Source organism: Anomaloglossus baeobatrachus, chromosome 9 (genome assembly GCF_048569485.1).
Source record: "Anomaloglossus baeobatrachus isolate aAnoBae1 chromosome 9, aAnoBae1.hap1, whole genome shotgun sequence".
In the NCBI taxonomy this organism is placed as follows: domain Eukaryota; kingdom Metazoa; phylum Chordata; class Amphibia; order Anura; family Aromobatidae; genus Anomaloglossus; species Anomaloglossus baeobatrachus.
In genome coordinates, this window is record NC_134361.1 from 35741458 (window position 1) to 35762467 (window position 21010).

The 21010-nt window shown below is 53.0% G+C and overlaps 1 protein-coding gene across 1 annotated transcript in view; it reads right to left on the bottom strand.

Annotated features, from left to right (window-relative positions):
* ZNF541 (zinc finger protein 541) overlaps window positions 1-21010 on the bottom strand; it is a 158458-nt gene that overhangs the window by 94590 nt on the left and 42858 nt on the right. Inside the window, exons 5-6 of the mRNA XM_075324844.1 lie at window positions 1040-1189; window positions 364-667 (exon numbers count right to left, since the gene is read on the bottom strand). Of these exons, the coding sequence (XP_075180959.1) occupies window positions 364-667; window positions 1040-1189 (454 nt within the window). The remainder of the gene's footprint in view (window positions 1-363; window positions 668-1039; window positions 1190-21010) is intronic.

Genomic DNA, 21010 nt, shown 5'->3' on the forward strand with positions numbered 1-21010 from the left:
AGCTCAGAGGGAGGAGCTACACTTTTGAGTGTAGTACTTTGTGTGTCCTCCGGAGGCAGAAGCTATACACCCAATGTCTGGGTCTCCCATAGGAACGATAAAGAAAAGACAGACAGGAAAAGAGAGAAAAGCACAGAGACAGGGAAAGTGACAGAGACCGACGGGGAAAGAGACAGACCTGGTGGAACGAGACAGACTGGGAAAGAGACAGACAGAGAGACAGACACACAGAGACAGACACACAGAGACAAGCAGACAGAGACTAGGAGAGAGACAGTTACTATCCTGGGCAACGCCGAATACTACAGCTAGTTATACATACAGGTCTTTATATCGTACGACCATGTAGAGACCAGTACTCACCATAAATACTGGGAGGTTGGCATTTGGCACTGGATGGAGCGCAGAAGGTGTGGAAATAGAGGCCTGTACCTTGGCGGATTGGGCTCAGCATGGGAGGGGGTGTATACTGGGGGTGGAGGGCGCATTTCTGGAGATAATCCGTAAGTGGGGTGTCCGGTGAGCGCATGCTGCTCTGGAAACAACCAGAGGGGGCACAGTTCTTCTCCAAGACCGGAGGGGGGATGTATAAGGGCTTAGGACAAGGTCTGGTCTTTTTCCCTTTTTTCGTGGTAGGTTTTTGAAGATGCCCTCTAAATCCATTGACCTAAAGAGAAGTGTGGTGGAGGGCCCAACAATTAAAGGGGTTATCTAGGGGATAAGAATCGCTTTACTAAAGAGCGCTGGTATTAAATAAAACACATAAAAAGTAATATTCTGTCACTGATTTCCCGGAGCTGCTGTTCTTACCTGGTCCCAGGCCACATCTGGAGACATGGGAGATGACGACTTAGCTAATCACTGGACTCAGTGGTGACCGTCGTCAGCCAGTGGTTGGCAGAGTCGGCATTTCCAGTGCGGCCAGAAAGCAGAGACCAGTAAACGGTCCGGGATTGAGGAGGAGATTACTACTCTCTTCATCCCATCTGAGCCCTTCAGGTTTGTTTGCTGGGGGGTTTTTGTGGCTGTGATCCCTCACCTTGTCGTCTTTCTTAGTGACGGGCACAGACACGGGGATGACAAGGTGTCCGGCAGTCGTGTCCATAGTGGTCCAGGTCCCCGAATCCAGAGATTGTACGATCGGTGCTTCCTTATGTTGCCGCCTTCCTATATCCCATTCTTGAATGTCCTATAAAAGATCATATATTGTAATATTTTAGCAAAAGTGTATAAAGCTTACAAAGAGATAACAGTTTTGTGGGGGGGTGTCTTAAATGCATGTATTTTGGGCAAAAAGAAAAAAAATTGAGCAATTGGTTTTCAGTACAAATTTTGCACCGTTTGCCTCCTTTGCATTTTCTTTTGCTGGCTGCAGAATGAGTTAACTGAGACTCTGTCAGTGCGCTTGTTGTGATGTGGAGTTTGTAACTTTTATTTTTTTATTACTTTTTTTTTTTTTCTGAACTTCTCTCAGCTCATTTATGACTGCGTAAAAGTTCAGATGAGTTTTATGGTTACAAATCGGCTCCGAAAAGGACAGATAAGGGTAACAAACTCCTCGTCGGAACATCCTGGCTGACAAATTCGCAGTTGAATTGGCAGCCTGCAATGTGAACAGCCAGAAACAAAAGCCACAGTGCAACATTTTTAATGCAACTGCAAAAGAAGGGAATTTTGTTACTTACCGTAAATTCCTTTTCTTCTAGCTCCTATTGGGAGACCCAGACGATTGGGTGTATAGCTACTGCCTCCGGAGGCCACACAAAGCATTACACTAAAAAGTGTAAGGCCCCTCCCCTTCTGGCTATACACCCCCAGTGGGATCACTGGCTCACCAGTTTTAGTGCAAAAGCAAGAAGGAGGAAAGCCAATAACTGGTTTAAACAAATTCACTCCGAAGTAACATCGGAGAACTGAAAACCATTCAACATGAACAACATGTGGACCCGAAAAACCAAACCAAAAATCCCGAAGGACAACAGGGCGGGTGCTGGGTCTCCCAATAGGAGCTAGAAGAAAAGGAATTTACGGTAAGTAACAAAATTCCCTTCTTCTTCGGCGCTCCATTGGGAGACCCAGACGATTGGGACGTCCAAAAGCTGTCCCTGGGTGGGTAAAGAAATACCTCATGTTAGAGCTGCAAAGACAGCCCTCCCCTACGGGGAGGCAACTGCCGCCTGCAGGACTCTTCTACCTAGGCTGGCGTCCGCCGAAGCATAGGTATGCACCTGATAATGTTTGGTGAAAGTGTGCAGACTCGACCAGGTAGCTGCCTGGCACACCTGTTGAGCCGTAGCCTGGTGTCGTAATGCCCAGGACGCACCCACGGCTCTGGTAGAATGGGCCTTCAGCCCTGATGGAACCGGAAGCTCAGCAGAACGGTAGGCTTCAAGAATTGGTTCCTTGATCCATCGAGCCAGGGTGGCTTTGGAAGCCTGCGACCCTTTGCGCTGACCAGCGACAAGTATAAAGAGTGCATCCGAGCGGCGCAGGGGCGCCGTGCGGGAAAAGTAGATTCTGAGCGCTCTCATCAGATCCAACAAATGCAAATCCAATTCATATCGATGAACTGGATGAGGACAAAAGGAAGGTAAGGAGATATCCTGACTGAGATGAAAGGGGGATACCACCTTAGGGAGAAACCCCGGAATCAGGCGCAGCACTACCTTGTCTTGGTGAAACACCAGGAAAGGAGCTTTGGATGACCGCGCTGCTAGCTCGGACACTCTCTGAAGAGACGTGACCGTTACCAAAAAAACCACTTTCTGTGACAGTCGAGAAAGTGAAAAAACATCCCTCAGAGGCCCCAAGGGCGGCTCCTGGAGAGCAATAAGTACCCTGTGCAGATCCCATGGGTCTAACGGCCTCTTGTACGGAGGGACAATGCGACTCTGAAAGAATACAGACAGCGCTGGGACTCGTCCGTTAAGGGAGCCGCGCGACAAACCTTTTCCCAAACCAGATTGCAGGAAGGAAGGAAAAGTAGGCAATGCAAATGTCCAGGGAGACACTCCCTGAGCAGAGCGCTAAGAGAAGAATATCTTCCACGTCTTGTGGTAGATCTTGGCAGACGTCAGCTTCCTAGCCCGTCTCATGGTGGCAATGACGACTTGAGATAATCCTGAAGACGCTAGGATCTCGGACTCGATGGCCACACAGTCAGGATCAGGGCCGTAGAATTCAGTGGAAAAAACGGCCCTTGGGACAGTAAGTCTGGCCGGTCTGAGGGTGCCCACGGTTGGCCGACCGTGAGATGCCACAGATCCGGGAACCACGACCTCCTCGGCCAGTCTGAGACGACGAGGATGGCGCGGCGGCAAGCGGAGCTAAGCTTGCGTAGCACTCTGGGCAACAGTGCCAGAGGTAGAACACATAGGGTAGCTGGAACTGCGACCAATCCTGAACTAGGGCGCCTGCCGCCAGAGCACTTTGCTCGTGAGACCGCGCCATGAAAATCGGGACCTTGTTGTTGTGCCGAGACGCCATTAGGTCGACGTCCGGCATCCCCCAGCGGCTACAGATTTCCTGACACCATTCTGGGTGCAGAGGCCATTCCCCTGCGTCCATACCCAGGCGACTGAGGAAGTCTGCTTCCCAATTTCCTACGCCCGGGATGTGAACTGCGGATATGGTGGATGCTCTGTCCCCCACCCACATCAGAATCCGCCGGATTGCCTGGTAGGCTTGGCGATGCGTGTTCCGCCTTGGTGGGCGATGTCTGCCACCGCTGTGGAATTGTCCGACTGAATTCGGATCTGTTTTCCTTCCAGCCACTGCTGGAAGGCTCGCAGGGCAAGATACACTGCCCAGATTTCCAGAACATTGATCTGAAGGATGGACTCCTTGACCGTCTGAGAAGGGAAACGTTCCTGTCTAGGGACGTCGACTCCCCAACCTATTGGCAAAGCATGTCCCATTGAAGTGGACGCAGATGAAACTGCGCGAAAGTGACTGCCTCTGCATGAGACGTCTTAAGGGGTGTGACTGGCCTTGAAGGAGAGACTGCACCCCCGTCTGTAGTGAACGCTGCTTGTCCAGCGGAAGCTTCACAACCGCTGAGAGAGTGCGAAACTCCATGCCCAGATATGTCGGCGATTGGGTCGGTGCCCGATGTAACCTTGAAAAGTTGATGATCCACCCGAAACTCTGGAGAGTCTCCAGCGCCACGTTCAGGCTGCGTTGGCATGCCTCTTGAGAGGGTGCCTTGACAAGTGGATCGTCCCAGTAAGGATCACAGAGTGACCCTGAGAGTGCAGGACTGCTCCCACTGCTGCCCTGAACTTGGTGAAAACCCGTAGGGCTGTCGCCAGACGGAAGGGCAGGGCTACGCACTGAAGATGCTCGTCTTCAATAACGAAAACGTAGCAAACGCTGGTGCTCTGGAGCAATCGGCACGTGTAGATAAGCATCCTGATGTCTATTGATGCTAGGAAATCTCCTTGCGACATTGAGGCAATGACGGAGCGGAGGGTTACATCCGGAATCGCCTGGCCTTCACGTGCTTGGTGAGCAGTGTTAGGTCCAGAACGGAACGGAAAGAGCCACCCCTTTTTTGGCACCCCAATCAGATTGGAGGAAAAAACCGTGTCTTGTTCCTGAAGAGGAACAGGGATTACCACTTCTTCTGCCTGCAGAAGAGCAACGGCTCGGTGGGGGGAGGTGGGGGGGGAAGTGCTGACGAATCGCGTCGGAGGACGAGAACAGAGCTCTATCCTGTACACGTGAGACAAAATGTCTCTCACCCACCGGTCTGTGACCTGTGGCAGTTAAATGTCCCCAAGCGGGAGATTCTGCCACCAACCGCGGATGCGGAGAGAGAGAGCTGACAGTCATGAGGAGACCGCCTTGGTAGCGGTTCCTCCTGCTGCCTTCCTTGGGCGTGATTGAGCCCGGCCGGAATCTGAGCCCCTCTGAGCCTTTTGAGCCCTTTTGGACGAGGACAATTGGGACCTGCCCGAGCCTGGGAAGGACCAACCTCGACTGTCCCTCCAGGACAGCATTACTAGGGTAAGTCGCAATGCAGACATTGCGAGGTTAAGGACACCACCTGCGGCACAGATGTACATGTGCTCAAGACCAGCTGCGCAAGCGCAGCTGAAATAGGTTAGAGTGCCCATACGGCTGCGAATGCCGGAGCAACCGACACGCTGATAGCTTCACAGACAGATTTCAACCAGAGGTCCATCTGTCTGTCAATGGCATCTTTAAGTGAAGTCCCATCTTCACTGCAACTATGGATCTAGCCGCAAGCCTGGAGATTGGGGGATCCACCTTTGGACCCTGGGTCTAGCGCTTTACCACGTCAGGTGAAAGGGATAACGTGTATCCTTAAAACGTTTGGAGAAAACGCTTATTTGGTAAGCGTGGTGTTTCTGAACTGCTTCTCTGAAGTCAGCGCCAGAAAAATACGCAATATACGCATGAGTACTGAAAAAGGATTTCTCCTGCTGTGAAGCTGACTCCTCCAATGGGGGAGCTGAGGGAGAAATATCCAACATTCCATTGATGGACGCTATAAGATCATTCACTATGGCGTCACCATCCGGTGTATCCGGATTGAGAGCGGTGTCAGGACCAAAGCCCTGATCAGCTACGTCTGCCTCATCATACCGAGAGTCCTCCTGCTGGGACCTTGACCAGTGATGAAGCCGAGCGCCGCACCCAGCGAACTAGCTTAGGCTGTCTGGGACTGCCGTCCGTGTCAGAGCCTTCACCCTGGAATGCCTGGGACCCCCCCCGGAGCACTGATTACGTTCCAGATGAGGGTGGCCAGGGAGCATTAATCAAGATTGCCCATGGCCTGTCTGGACTGCAAAGTCTCTATCCCATGACAATCCATCAGCCGAAACTGCAACTCCGTCCCTGTCCCTGGACAGGGTTCACGGATGGTTCCTTTGGCCACCTCTAGTAGAGACCCCGGCTGACCAAGTGCTACAGGGGAGCTTGCACACAATGGGGGTCAGTGGAACCTGCCGGTGGAACAGTATCACATGCAGGAAAAACAGCATAGGAAGCCTTGTTGCTTTTTTGCTGCTGTATTCAATCCATCCCTGCAATGTATAGCATACAAGCATAAACACTTCAGCACATGCAATACAAGCAGCATAGAAAGCCTGTGCCTTGGCACCCATGCTTTTTTGCTGCTGCTGTCCAGCCCTCTAGGAGAATATAGCCAAGAGTAGCGACCGTACAGTGCAATGTATAGCATACAAGCATAAGTACAAATGAACACTTCAGCACATGCAATACAAGCAGCCTAGAAAACCTGTGCCTTAGCACCCTTGCTTTTTTGCTGCTGTTATCTCGCCATCTAGGAGGGCATATAGCCAAAGATAGCGACCTACAGTGCAGTGTATAGCATACAAGCATCAAATACAAATGGACACTTCGGTATTTAGTGGGGTCAGCACTTCAGGTGCTGCTTACCGCCCGCCTATAACGCGGGTATGTGGTCGCCAGAGCCCTGTGTTGGTTGCCCAGAGCATGTCTCCGTTCCCCAGCTCGGACTGCGTGCAGGAATGGCTGCCGGCGTCCTTCTCCAGCTCGTGTGACGAGGGGCGGGTCGTGGGCGTGCCCCAGACAAGAGCGGGAACTGGCTTCTCACTGTGTCCAGTGAAGGGGGCTGGAGAATGCAAAGCAGACTCCAGCCCTCGGCGCTGACTGTCTGTACAGCGTCCCGCCTCTCCCCTGACTGGCAGGGCTGGAGGCGGGAACGAAACGAAAACTAGGCCGCAAAGCCGGGGACTCGAGTAATAAGCGCGGCCGTCCATGAGCACGGCCAGCGCGGAAGTCCCCGGCGCACCACAAGTCCCAGCCGCGCCACAATGTAAAAAACACCCAGCAGCGGCCGGCGCGGCAGTTCGCAATACATAAATTCACTCAGCTAAGCTGCAGTGAATAATAGCACGAGCGCACCGCGCTGTTACCCCCGGCGCACTAACACTCCCAGCAATGCTGGTGTGTGTGTGCGCGCTTGCCCGGGGACACAGAGTACCTTAATGTAGCAGGGCCCTGTCCCTGACGATACTCAGCTCCATATCCAGCAGGTTCTCTGGGTCTGTGGATGGAGCCCGGTCTCAGTGCCTGGAGACCTGTAAGATCCCACTTCGCCCAGAGCCCTGAGGGGGGATGGGGAAGGAAAACAGCATGTGGGCTCCAGCCTCCGTACCCGCAATGGGTACCTCAACCTTACAAACCGCAAGTGGGGTGAGAAGGGAGCATGCTGGGGGCCCCATATGGGCCCACTTTTCTTCCATCCGACATAGTCAGCAGCTGCTGCTGACTAAACAGTGGAGCTATGCGTGGATGTCTGACCTCCTTCGCACAAAGCAGAAAACTGGTGAGCCAGTGATCCCACTGGGGGTGTATAGCCAGAAGGGGAGGGGCCTTACACTTTTTAGTGTAATGCTTTGTGTGGCCTCCGGAGGCAGTAGCTATACACCCAATCGTCTGGGTCTCCCAATGGAGCGCCGAAGAAATACAGTATAGATGTATTTAAAATACATGTAATATATATATAATTATATAATAGTGTGTGTATGTATATGTGTGTGTATATATTGTGAGGTAGCGTGGTCGGCTGCGCAGCAGAAGACACGGGATCCAGGCATTAAGGTTCACAGCACACGGTTTAATGTCCAAACAAAAGTCCACACAGAACACATGTGCCTCTCCGGCAGAGAACTCAGGGAGTTGTGATCACTCCCCCACACCCGGCACACCTGCCCTCGTTCCTGTTTCCATTTAACCCTTCCTTCAGCCTGTAGGGAAACAGCATTAACCCTGGAGTGGATCTACTTTCTATCATGGAGTGAGCACAACCGGGGCGAGACATACCGGCCATCATAGATAACCCCGGTCACAGTCTCACATACCCCCCCCCCTCAGTTCAAGCGTGCGGGGTTGAACTCCTGCCATCAAACACGGGCCGCGGGACAAGGCATCGGCGTTGCCCTGCAACCTACCAGCCCGGTGTTCAACCGTAAACCGGAAGTTCTGCAGAGAAAGGAACCACCGGGTAACCCGGGCATTCCGTTCCTTGGCGGACCTCATCCAGACCAGTGGAGAGTGATCCGTCACCAAGCGAAACTGACGTCCCAGCAGGTAATAGCGTCGGGACTCCAAGGCCCACTTAATCGCCAGGCACTCCTTCTCCACTACGCTATAATTCCGCTCGGGAGGGGTGAGCTTCCTACTTAAGAAGGTGACGGGGTGTTCCTCCCCCTGAACCACCTGAGACAGCACTGCCCCCAGGCCGACCTCCGAGGCGTCAGTCTGTACTATGAACTCCTTCCGGAAATCCGGGTGTACAAGAACGGGCTGTCCGCACAGGACCCCCTTCAGGGCCCGGAAGGAGTCCTCGGCCTGCGGAGTCCAGCGCACCATGACGGACTTCTTGCCTTTGAGAAGGTCCGTCAAGGGGGCTTATAGTCCCGCAAAATCTTTTACAAACCTCCTGTAGTACCCCACGATACCCAGGAAGGCCCTAACCTGCTTCGTGGTCAGGGGTCTAGGCCACTTCTGGATCGCCTCAACCTTGTTAATTTGGGGCTTAATCACTCCTTGGCCTATTACGTAGCCCAAGTAGCGGGCTTCCGTGAGTCCCAACGCACATTTCTTGGGATTGGCTGTCAATCCGGCTGTTCGAAGCGCGTCCACCACCGCTTGTACCTGTTCCAAGTGGGTCTGCCAATCGGAGCTGTAAATAATGATGTCATCAAGGTACGCTGATGCATACGCCTGGTGGGGTTCCAGCACTAAGTCCATCAACCTCTGGAACGTGGCCAGAGCGCCATGTAACCCAAAAGGCAAGACAACATAGTGGAAGAGACCCTCCGGCGTAACAAAAGCGGTTTTCTCCTTGGCGGACTCCGTCAGTGGCACCTGCCAGTACCCCTTGGTCAGGTCGAGCGTGGTAAAATATCGCGCCTGTCCCAGCCTATCAATCAGCTCATCCACCCGGGGCATGGGGTAGAGATCGAACTTGGATATTTCGTTCAATCTCCTGAAGTCATTGCAGAACCTTAAGGAGCCATCGGGTTTTGGTATTAGGACAATCGGACTAGCCCATTCACTCCGGGATTTTTCGATGACCCCCAGGCGTAACATTGTCTTTACTTCCTCTGATATGGCTTGTCGTCGAGCCTCCGGTACCCGGTATGACTTCAGGCGTACCTTCAGGTGGGGCTCGGTGACAATATCATGTCGTATCACACTAGTCCTACCGGGCAGCTCGGAGAAGACATCGGGGTTCTGCTGAACCAACCGTCTGGCCTCTCGCCTCTGAGTCTTGGTGAGGGCTTCTCCAATCCTTACTTCCGGTTCGTCCTCTCCGGAGGTCGCTGGAGCCGGATGTGAACGACCCGAAGAGGAGGGAGATGGGGAAAAAACAGCCATCAGGCTTTCCCGTTCCTGCCAAGGTTTTAATAGGTTGACATGGTATATTTGTTCAGGTTTCCACCTACCGGGCTGCAATACTTTATAGTTAACCACCCCGACTCTTTCCTTTATCTCGTAGGGGCCTTGCCACTGAGCCAGGAATTTACTCTCCGCCGTGGGGATTAATACCAACACCCGATCCCCGGGTTTAAAGGTCCGCACGGTGGCTTGTCTATTGTAGCGGCCGCTTTGCGCGGCCTGAGCCTCCTGTAAATGCTCCTTCACAATTGGCATGACCGCGCTTATGCGGTTCTGCATACCCAAAATGTGTTCAATCACACTTTTATGGGGGGTGGGCTCTTGCTCCCATGTTTCCTTTGCCAGGTCCAACAATCCCCGGGGATGTCGCACGTATAACAATTCAAAAGGCGAAAACCCCGTGGATGCCTGTGGCACCTCACGGATGGCAAACATCAAATAGGGAAGCATCATATCCCAGTCTTTCCCGTCTTTTGAAATCACCCTTTTGAGCATGGTTTTCAGGGTTTTATTGAAATGCTCGACTAAACCGTCCGTTTGAGGATGATACACAGACGTACGCAACTGCTTGATCTGGAGTAGCCGGCATAGCTCTTTGGTCACTTTAGACATGAATGGGGTCCCCTGATCCGTAAGGATCTCCTTGGGCAAACCCACCCGGCAGAACACAGCAAACAACTCCCGAGCTATAAGCTTTGCTGCAGTATGTCTGAGAGGTATCGCCTCGGGATACCGGGTGGCATAGTCAACGATCACTAGGATGTGTTGGTGCCCTCGAGCGGACTTTACGAGGGGCCCCACCAGATCCATCCCTATCCGTTCAAAAGGGACTTCTATAATGGGTAACGGTACCAACGGACTGCGAAAATGGGTCAGGGGTGCGGTAAGCTGACACTCCGGGCAGGTTTCGCAGAACCGTTTTACCTCCCCAAAGACCCCGGGCCAATAGAACCTTTGCAATATTCGCTCCTGCGTTTTCTTGACCCCTAAGTGGCCACTCATCAGGTGTTTATGAGCCAAGTCGAGGACCCGCCGGCGTTACGGCTGGGGCACCACCAACTGCTCTACCCCCACGCCCCGTATTTCATCTACCCGGTAGAGTAAATCTTGCTTAAGAGCGAAATGGGGGTACCTTACCTGGGCACCGGGCAGCTGTGCCACCCCGTCAACTACTGTCACCCGACTCTGGGCATGTATTAACGTAGGGTCCTGGAGTTGGGCTGTCCCAAACGTATCCGGGGACGCCTCCAACTCCGGGATGGGCTCGACCATCTCAGCCTCTCCTGCCAATACCTCTAGGGGTGACCTATCGGGTTCACACTCTGTCCCTATCATGGTGACCCCTACGGCAGGCGTCCCGGATTCAGGATTGTAGGGCTCAGGTCCCGGACTGACCAGTATCTGAGGGGACTTAGGGGGTCCCCTCCATAAAGTCCAAAAATAGGGCAGATCCCTTCCTAGGATCACATCATAAGGAAGAGTGTTAAGAAGTCCCACCTCATGTTGCACCTGACCGCAAGGTGCTGTGATGGTGACAATCCCCGTGGGATAGTCTCGGCGGTCCCCATGTATGCAAACCACCCCCACGGTACGTCCTGTGGCCTTTACTTTAGCCCTCAAGGTGGATCGCACAAGGGTCACTAAGCTTCCGGAATCCAACAATCCTGTAACCGGACATCCATTCACCTGTATTTGGCACAAGTGGGGCTCCGTCTCTGGGGAGACCAGGTCGGCGGTACACACCACCTGAGCATACATTGAACCCCGCCGGGTAACCCCACAATCCATGGGCTCCGTGGTGAGTGGACACTGGGCTTCCATATGTCCCACCCGCTGGCACCGCCAACATCTAATAGGGAAGGAAACCCCCTTGACGGGTTGTTGTTTAGGGTACAGAACCTTCCGGACCTCAGGAACGGCGGGTGCGGCCTCAGACGGGACGGTAGGGGACTCCTGCACCGTTGTCAGCGGTGGGTCCTTGGCCCTAAGCTTGGAGGGGCCGGACCGACGGGCGGTACGCAAAGTCTTAGTGTCCCGTATCAAGTCCTGCGTAGCCACATGCCGCTCTACCAGGGACACTAATTGGTCGAGGGTAGTCGGGTCACCCTGTCCTACCCACCGTTGAACGGTGACGGGTAAAGTGCGCACAAAACGATCAACTACTACCCTTTCCACCATTTGCGCCGGGCTCAGAGTGTCAGGCTGCAACCACTTTTTTACAAGATGCAACAAGTCATAGGCCTGGGAGCGTACGGGTTTGGCTTCCTCATAGAACCACTGATTTACCCGCTGAGCCCGTACATAGGTATTCACCCCCAACCGAGCCAGTATTTCGGCTTTCAGGGTCACATAGTCAATGGCGTCCTCGGTACAGAGGTCCAGGTACGCTTTTTGGGGTTCCCCCGTCAGATAGGGCGACAATACCTCAGCCCACTGGGGGGTCGGCAGCTTTTCCCGCTCGGCCACCCGCTCAAACACCGCCAGGAACGCTTCCACATCATCCCCCGGGGTCATCTTTTGCAACGCTTGTCTCACCGCTTTCCGGATGCTGCCGTCGTCACCCGGTCCCGGGGTTGTTGCTGCCGGTCCGGCACGGATCGACTTGGCCAGGAGAACCATCTGTTCTTGGTGCCTTTTTTCCTGCACTTGCAAGGATTGCTGCTGACGTTCCAACGCCCGGAGCAGGTGTGCATTGGTCTGTTGCTGCTGTGCATTAGCCTGTTGTTGCTGTGCATTAGCCTGAGCCAGCTGCTTTAGTATGTCCTCCATGGCGTCACCGGGTTTTGGCTGTAGTATAGCCGCTCGAATCCAGGACATGTGCTACCGGGTCACCAGGGATGGATGCTACACCTCACCGGGCTGGCATGCCCGCATTCTCCACCATATGTGAGGTAGCGTGGTCGGCTGCGCAGCAGAAGACACGGGATCCAGGCATTAAGGTTCACAGCACACGGTTTAATGTCCAAACAAAAGTCCACAACAATATACATGTGCCTCTCCAGCAGAGAACTCAGGGAGTTCTGTTCACTCCCTCACACCCGGCACACCTGCCCTCGTTCCTGTTTCCATTTAACCCTTCCTTCAGCCTGTAGGGAAACAGCATTAACCCTGGAGTGGATCTACTTTCTATCATGGAGTGAGCACAACCGGGGCGAGACATACCGGCCGTCATAGATAACCCCGGTCACAGTCTCACAATATATATATATATATATATATATATATTTATTATTATTTATTATTATAGCGCCATTTATTCCATGGCGCTTTACAAGTGAAAGAGGGTATACGTACAACAATCATTAACAGTACAAGAGAGACTGGTATAGGTGGAGAGAGGACCCTGCCCGCGAGGGCTCACAGTCTACAGGGAATGGGTGATGGTACAATAGGTGAGGACAGAGCTGGATGCGCAGTGGTGTACTGGACTGAGGGCTATTGTAGGGTGTAGGCTTGTTGGAAGAGGTGGGTCTTGAGGTTCCTCTTGAAGCTTTCCACGGTAGGTGAGCGGCTGATTTGCTGGGGTAGAGCGTTCCAGAGTATGGGGAGGCACGGGAGAAATCTTGTACGCGATTGTGGGAAGAGAAGATTAGAGGAGAGTAGAGAAGGAGATCGTGTGAGGATCTGAGGTTGTGTGCAGGTAGGTACCGGGAGACTAGCTCACAGGTGTAGGGAGGAGACAGGTTGTGCATGGCTTTGTATGTCATGGTTGTTTTGAACTGGAGTCGTTGGGCGATTGGAAGCCAGTGAAGGGATTGGCAGAGTGGCGAGGCTGGGGAATAGCGAGGGGAGAGGTGGATTAAGCGGGCCGCAGAGTTTAGAATAGATTGGAGGGGTGCAAGAGTGTTGGAAGGGAGGCCAGAGAGCAGGAGGTTGCAGTAGTTGAGGCGGAAGATGATGAGGGCATGCACTAATGTTTTTGCAGATTCTTGGTTAAGGAAAGCATAATATATATACCATGTGCCCATGGGAGATTAAACCTGCGGATTTATCTGCGGATTTTCAGGATTTTCCAGATAAATCCGCAGGTTTCAGCATGCACAGACACTCCCCATGTTATCCTATGGGACATGGGGAGTGCTGTGTCCATGCTGTGGATTCGTGCAGCTGCGGAAAATGCTGCGGATGTCCCGCAGCCGTACGTAATTGCATGACAATGATTTCTGCGGAATTACCTGCGGAAACCCTGGCCCTTCACTATGGAGATAGAGGCTGGGACTTCCGCAGGTAATCCACAGGAATGTCCGCAGGTTTACTGCAGCTATTTCGCTGTACTACCGCAGCTATTAAGTAGCTGCGGAGTCCAGCGAGCATCTGCGGGAAACCTGCGGCCGTACCTGCGGATATATCCGCAGGTGCGAGCTCCCTTGGGCACAGCGCTATATATATATATATATATATATATATATATATATATATATATATATATATATATATAATATTGTACTGTTGGAAAAAGATCAGCCTTTGACCGAAACGTCCTGTGATATGGGCCATTAAAGAAGATTTTATTTGAAAGAGAAGTTGAGTGCTGCCTTCTGATTTTTTGGAAATATATATAATATAAATTCCCCCAAAGGTGCCAAAATCCTTAGAATTTAAGGTGTATAAACATGCTGCTGCTATGGTAATTTTCCTAATGTGTAGATTTTATTATCTCTTTTTATTATATTAAGCCTGTCGGTGATGGGATGAATTACATAGCAGACCTGAGGGCCACAGTGATCCAAAGGCACCATGTGCAAACACATCACCAGGGTGCAGAGGTGAGAGGGGAGAAGATGTCCAGGCATCATCCAGACTTGGGCATACACCCTCCTGACGGCAAAGATGCAGGATGTATCTGGCCTAAGCCGTGTGCACTTTTCCTCCCCACGTGAGGTCACACAGATCATGGAAATAGGAAAGTGACCGCAGAAGCTCCTCTATAGCCATTGGTGACATCCGTGCAAGCAAGAGTGACATCTAGTGGCAGCGAAGCAGTGGTGCAGACGAAGGGAATTTTGTTACTTACCGTAAATTCCTTTTCTTCTAGCTCTTATTGGGAGACCCAGACGATTGGGTGTATAGCACTGCCTCCGGAGGCCACACAAAGCAATTACACTAAAAAGTGTAAGGCCCCTCCCCTTCTGGCTATACACCCCCAGTGGGATCACTGGCTCACCAGTTTTAGTGCAAAAGCAAGAAGGAGGAAAGCCAATAACTGGTTTAAACAAATTCACTCCGAAGTAACATCGGAGAACTGAAAACCGTTCAACATGAACAACATGTGTACCCGCAAACAAACCAAAAATCCCGAAGGACAACAGGGCGGGTGCTGGGTCTCCCAATAAGAGCTAGAAGAAAAGGAATTTACGGTAAGTAACAAAATTCCCTTCTTCTTCGGCGCTCTATTGGGAGACCCAGACGATTGGGACGTCCAAAAGCTGTCCCTGGGTGGGTAAAGAAATACCTCATGTTAGAGCTGCAAGACAGCCCTCCCCTACGGGGAGGCAACTGCCGCCTGCAGGACTCTTCTACCTAGGCTGGCGTCCGCCGAAGCATAGGTATGCACCTGATAATGTTTGGTGAAAGTGTGCAGACTCGACCAGGTAGCTGCCTGGCACACCTGTTGAGCCGTAGCCTGGTGTCGCAATGCCCAGGACGCACCCACGGCTCTGGTAGAATGGGCCTTCAGCCCTGATGGAACCGGAAGCCCAGCAGAACGGTAGGCTTCAAGAATTGGTTCTTTGATCCATCGAGCCAGGGTGGCCTTAGAAGCCTGCGACCCTTTGCGCTTACCAGCGACAAGGACAAAGAGTGCATCCGAACGGCGCAGGGGCGCTGTGCGGGAAATGTAGATTCTGAGTGCTCTCACCAGATCTAACAAATGTAAATCCTTCTCATACCGATGAACTGCAAGAGGACAAAACGAAGGCAAAAAGATATCCTGGTTAAGATGAAAAGAGGATACCACCTTCGGGAGAAACTCCTGAATGGGGCGCAGCACTACCTTGTCCTGGTGGAAGACCAGGAAGGGAGCCTTGGAAGACAGCGCTGCTAGCTCAGACACTCTCCGAAGAGATGTGATCGCTACCAGAAAAGCCACTTTCTGTGATAGTCTAGAAAGTGAAACCTCCTTCAGAGGCTCGAAGGGCGGCTTCTGGAGGGCAACTAGTACCCTGTTCAGATCCCATGGATCTAACGGTCGCTTGTACGGGGGAACTATATGGCAAACCCCCTGTAGGAACGTGCGCACCTTAGAAAGTCGTGCTAGACGCTTCTGAAAAAAGACGGATAGCGCCGAGACTTGCCCTTTAAGGGAGCCGAGCGACAAACCTTTTTCTAACCCAGATTGGAGGAAAGAAAGAAGGGTAGGTAATGCAAATGGCCAGGGAGACACTCTCTGAGCAGAGCACCAGGATAAGAATATCGTCCACGTTCTGTGGTAAATCTTAGCAGACGTGGGCTTCCTAGCCTGTCTCATGGTGGCAACGACCCCTTGGGATAAGCCTGAAGACGCTAGGATCCAGGACTCAATGGCCACGCAGTCAGGTTGAGGGCCGCAGAATTCCGATGGAAAAACGGCCCTTGGGACAGTAAGTCTGGTCGGTCTGGTAGTGCCCACGGTTGGCCGACCGTGAGATGCCACAGATCCGGATACCACGCCCTCCTCGGCCAGTCTGGAGCGACGAGTATGACGCGGCTGCAGTCGGATCTGATCTTGCGTAGCACTCTGGGCAAGAGTGCCAGAGGTGGAAACACATAAGGGAGCCGGAACTGCGACCAATCTTGCACTAGGGCGTCTGCTGCTAGAGCTCTTTGATCGCGAGACCGTGCCATGAAGGTTGGGACCTTGTTGTTGTGCCGGGACGCCATTAGGTCGACGTCCGGCCTTCCCCATCGGCGACAGATTTCCTGAAACACGTCCGGGTGAAGGGACCATTCCCCTGCGTCCATGCCCTGGCGACTGAGGAAGTCTGCTTCCCAGTTTTCTACGCCGGGGATGTGAACTGCGGATATGGTGGAGGCCGTGGCTTCCACCCACATCATAATGCGCCGGACTTCCTGGAAGGCTTGCCGACTGCGAGTCCCTCCTTGGTGATTGATGTATGCCACCGCTGTGGAGTTGTCCGATTGAATTCGGATCTGCTTCCCTTCCAGCCACTGCTGGAAGGCTAGTAGGGCAAGAAACACTGCTCTGATTTCCAGAACATTGATCTGAAGGCTGGACTCCTGCTGAGTCCACGTACCCTGAGCCCTGTGGTGGAGAAACACTGCTCCCCACCCTGACAGACTCGCGTCTGTCGTGACCACCGCCCAGGACGGTGGTAGGAAGGATCTTCACTGTGATAATGAGGTGGAAAGGAGCCACCACTGCAGAGAGTCCTTGGCCGTCTGGGAAAGAGAGACTTTCCTGTCCAGGGATGTCGACTTCCCGTCCCATTGGCGGAGAATGTCCCATTGAAGTGGACGCAGATGAAACTGCGCAAACGGAACCGCCTCTATTGCCGCCACCATCTTCCCGAGGAAGTGCATGAGGCGTCTTAAGGAGTGCGACTGACTTTGAAGGAGAGCCTGCACCCCTGTCTGTAGTGACCGCTGCTTGCTCAGCGGAAGCTTCACTATCGCTGAGAGAGTATGAAACTCCATGCCAAGATACGTTAGTGATTGGGTCGGTGACAGATTTGACTTTGGGAAGTTGATGATCCACCCGAACGCCTGGAGAGTCTCCAGTGCAAAATTCAGGCTGAGTTGGCATGCCTCCTGAGAGGGTGCCTTGACCAATAGATCGTCCAAGTAAGGGATCACAGAGTGTCCGTGAGAGTGCAAGACTGCTACCACTGCTGCCATGATCTTGGTGAACACCCGGGGGGCTGTCGCCAGACCAAATGGCAGAGCCACGAACTGAAGATGTTCGTCTCCTATCACGAAGCGCAGAAAGCGTTGGTGCTCCGTAGCAATCGGCACGTGTAGATAAGCATCTTTGATGTCTATTGATGCTAGGAAATCTCCTTGGGACATTGAGGCAATGACTGAGCGGAGGGATTCCATCCGGAACCGCCTGGCGTTCACATGCTTGTTGAGCAGTTTTAGGTCCAGAACAGGACGGAAGGAGCCGTCCTTTTTTGGAACCACAAAGAGATTGGAGTAAAATCCTCGCCCCCGTTCCAGAGGGGGGACCGGGATCACGACTCCTTCTGCTCTTAGAGAGTCCACCGCCTGCAGCAGGGCATCTGCTCGGTTGGGGTGTGGGGAGGTTCTGAAGAACCGAAGTGGAGGCCGAGAACTGAACTCGATTCTGTACCCGCGAGACAAAATGTCTGTTACCCACCGGTCTTTGACCTGTGACAGCCAAATGTCGCAAAAGCGGGAGAGCCTGCCACCGACCGAGGATGCGGAGGGAGGAGGCCGAAAGTCATGAGGTAGCCGCCTTGGAAGCGGTTCCTCCATTTGCTTTCCTGGGGCGTGAGTGAGCCCGCCAGGAATCTGAGCTCCCTTGTCCTTTCTGAGTCCCTTTGGACGAGGAGAATTGGGGCTTGCCCGAGCCTCGAAAGGACCGAAACCTCGACTGCCACTTTTTCTGTTGAGGTTTACTTGCTCTGGGCTGTGGCAAGGAAGAGTCCTTACCCTTGGACTGTTTTATGATTTCAGCCAATGGCTCACCAAACAGTCTGTCTCTAGATAATGGCAAGCTGGTTAAGCATTTTTTGGAACCAGCATCTGCTTTCCAGTCCTTTAACCATAAGGCTCTGCGCAAAACCACAGAATTGGCGGCCGCCATAGAGGTACGGCTCGTAGATTCTAGGACAGCATTGATAGCATAGGTCGCAAACGCAGACATTTGCGAAGTTAGGGACGCCACCTGTGGCACTGCTGGATGCATGATAGCATCCACCTGTGCTAAACCAGCTGAAATAGCTTGTAGTGCCCACACGGCCGCGAATGCTGGAGCAAACGACGCGCCGATAGCTTCATAGACAGATTTCAACCAAAGGTCCATCTGTCTGTCGTTGGCATCTTTAAGTGAAGCGCCATCCTCTACTGCGACTATGGATCTAGCCGCAAGCTTGGAAATTGGGGGATCCACCTTTGGGCACTGGGTCCAGCGTTTGGCCACTTCAGGGGGAAAAGGATAACGGGTATCCTTAGAACGTTTAGAGAAACGCTTGTCTGGATGAGCGTCGTGCTTCTGGATTGATTCTCTGAAGTCAGAGTGGTCCAAAAAAGCACTTAATTTACGCTTGGGATACAGGAAATGGAACTTCTCCTGCTGTGCAGCTGCCTCCTCTGCTGAAGGAGCTGGGGGAGAAATATCCAACAGTCTATTAATCGCCGATATAAGGTCATTAACCATGGCGTCACCATCAGGGGCATCCAGATTGAGAGGGGCCTCAGGATTAGAATCCTGATCACCGTCCTCAGTCTCATCACAGAGAGACTCTTCTCGCTGAGACCCTGAGCAGTGTGATGACGTCGAGGGTCTTTCCCAGCGAGCTCGCTTAGGCTGCCTGGGACTGTCATCTGAGTCAGAGACTTCAGCCTGTGATGCTTGAGACCCCCTTGAAGTACGGATTAGTTCCAACTGAGGGGGACCAGAGAGCATAGCCACAGCAGTGTCCATGGCCTGAGCAACTGGCCTGGCCTGCAAGGTCTCCAGGATTTTTGTCATAGCCTCAGACATTTTATCAGCAAACACTGCAAAGTCTGTCCCCGTCACCGGGGCAGGGTTCACAGGCGTCTCTGCCTGGGCTACCACCACAATAGGCTCTGGCTGACGAAGTGCCACTGGGACTGAACATTGCACACAATGTGAATCATTGGAGCCTGCCGGTAGATCAGCCCCACATGCAGTACAAACAGTGCACACAGCCCGTGCCTTGGCAGCCTTGCGTTTTGCGGATGACATGTTGCTGCCTCCTCAGAGCAGTACAGGGTGTCCAGCTAAGAAGCGACCTTACAGTGCACTATATAAATATATATATATATATATGGTACCAATAAAGAAGTACACTAATATATCACCGAGGCACTAGTGGGGCCTGCACTACTGTGCAGCTTACCGCCCGCTTAGGAGCGGTGTGTGGTCGCCAGAAATCCCTCTAGTCTGGGTCTCCCAGAGCCTGCTGCCTTTCCCCAGCCAGATCGCATGTGTAATGGCTGCCGGCGTCCTTGTGGAGAGGGGGGGCGGGCCCTGGGCGTACACCGACGAAGAGCGGGAAGTCTGCTTCCCCCTGTGCCTAGTGAGAGGGCTGGAGCATGTAAATAAAGCTCCAGCCCTCGGCGCTGCCATTGAGCAGCGTCTCTCCCCTACCCTGATTGACAGGGTGGGGGCGGGAACGAAGCGGCGCTAGGCCGCAGAAGCCGGGGGCTAAAGTTAGAAGCGCCGCCGCCGTAAAAGCGCGGTCGGCGCAAAGCCCCCGGCGCACCACAAGTCGCAGCTGCGCCGCCGCTCCAGGAGCGGTCGGCGCAGTAGTTCCCAACATATAACGTCACTCAGCGAAGCTGCAGTGACCTAACCCCCAGCGTACAGCGCTACTGTCCCCGGCGCACTATAACGCTCAGCAAGCCCTGAGAGTGTCCGTGCCTGCCGGGGACACAGAGTACCTGAAAGTTGCAGGGCCTTGTCCCTGAACGGCACTCCCGCTCCCAATCCAGCAGGTTCTATGGGTCTGTGGATGGAGCCCGGCCCCAGGGCTTGGGGGCCGGCAAGATCCCACTTCCACAGAGCCCTCCAGGGGATGTGGAAGGAAAACAGCATGTGGGCTCCAGCCTCTGTACCAGCAATAGGTACCTCAACCTTACAAGCACCACCGCGGGTGAGAAGGGAGCATGCTGGGGGCCCTATATGGGCCCTCTTTTCTTCCATCCGATAGAGCCAGCAGCTACTGCTGACTACAAACAGTGGAGCTATGCGTGGATGTCTGACCTCCTTCGCACAAAGCAGAAAACTGGTGAGCCAGTGATCCCACTGGGGGTGTATAGCCAGAAGGGGAGGGGCCTTACACTTTTTAGTGTAATTGCTTTGTGTGGCCTCCGGAGGCAGTGCTATACACCCAATCGTCTGGGTCTCCCAATAGAGCGCCGAAGAAAGGACTGTATTACCCTACACTGCTTCGTGTAACCAGATTTCACGGCACGTGTAACTGCACCTTTACTGACACATGTGCGCATCAAATTGCTGCAGAAACACTGTGTAATGGATGCAGTTTTTCAGAAGAAAAAAAGCCGATTCCATGCGCTCTGGCTGCTGCCCCCACCATAGACAAAGCAGGGGCTGCATCCAGAACGCACAAATTAATTGACATGCTGCTTTCATGAACGCACGAATTAGGGTCAAAATTTCAGCACCCAAATCGCTGCGTTCATAAAAGCATCGTGCGCACGTCTCATCAGGGGACGCAGGACGCATGCATTTACGCTGCAGTACTACACGTAGCGTAAATGCATGTAAGTACGCAACGTGCGCACAAGCCTTTATTTCACACCAAGATCTCGGTTTGCTGTCAGTGAACAGCCCATTACAAGGAGGGGCTCTGATGAGCTGTAAGGCTATGTGCCCACTGGACCTTGTAGCTGCGGATTCTGCCGCGGAAAACCTGCGGATTTATCT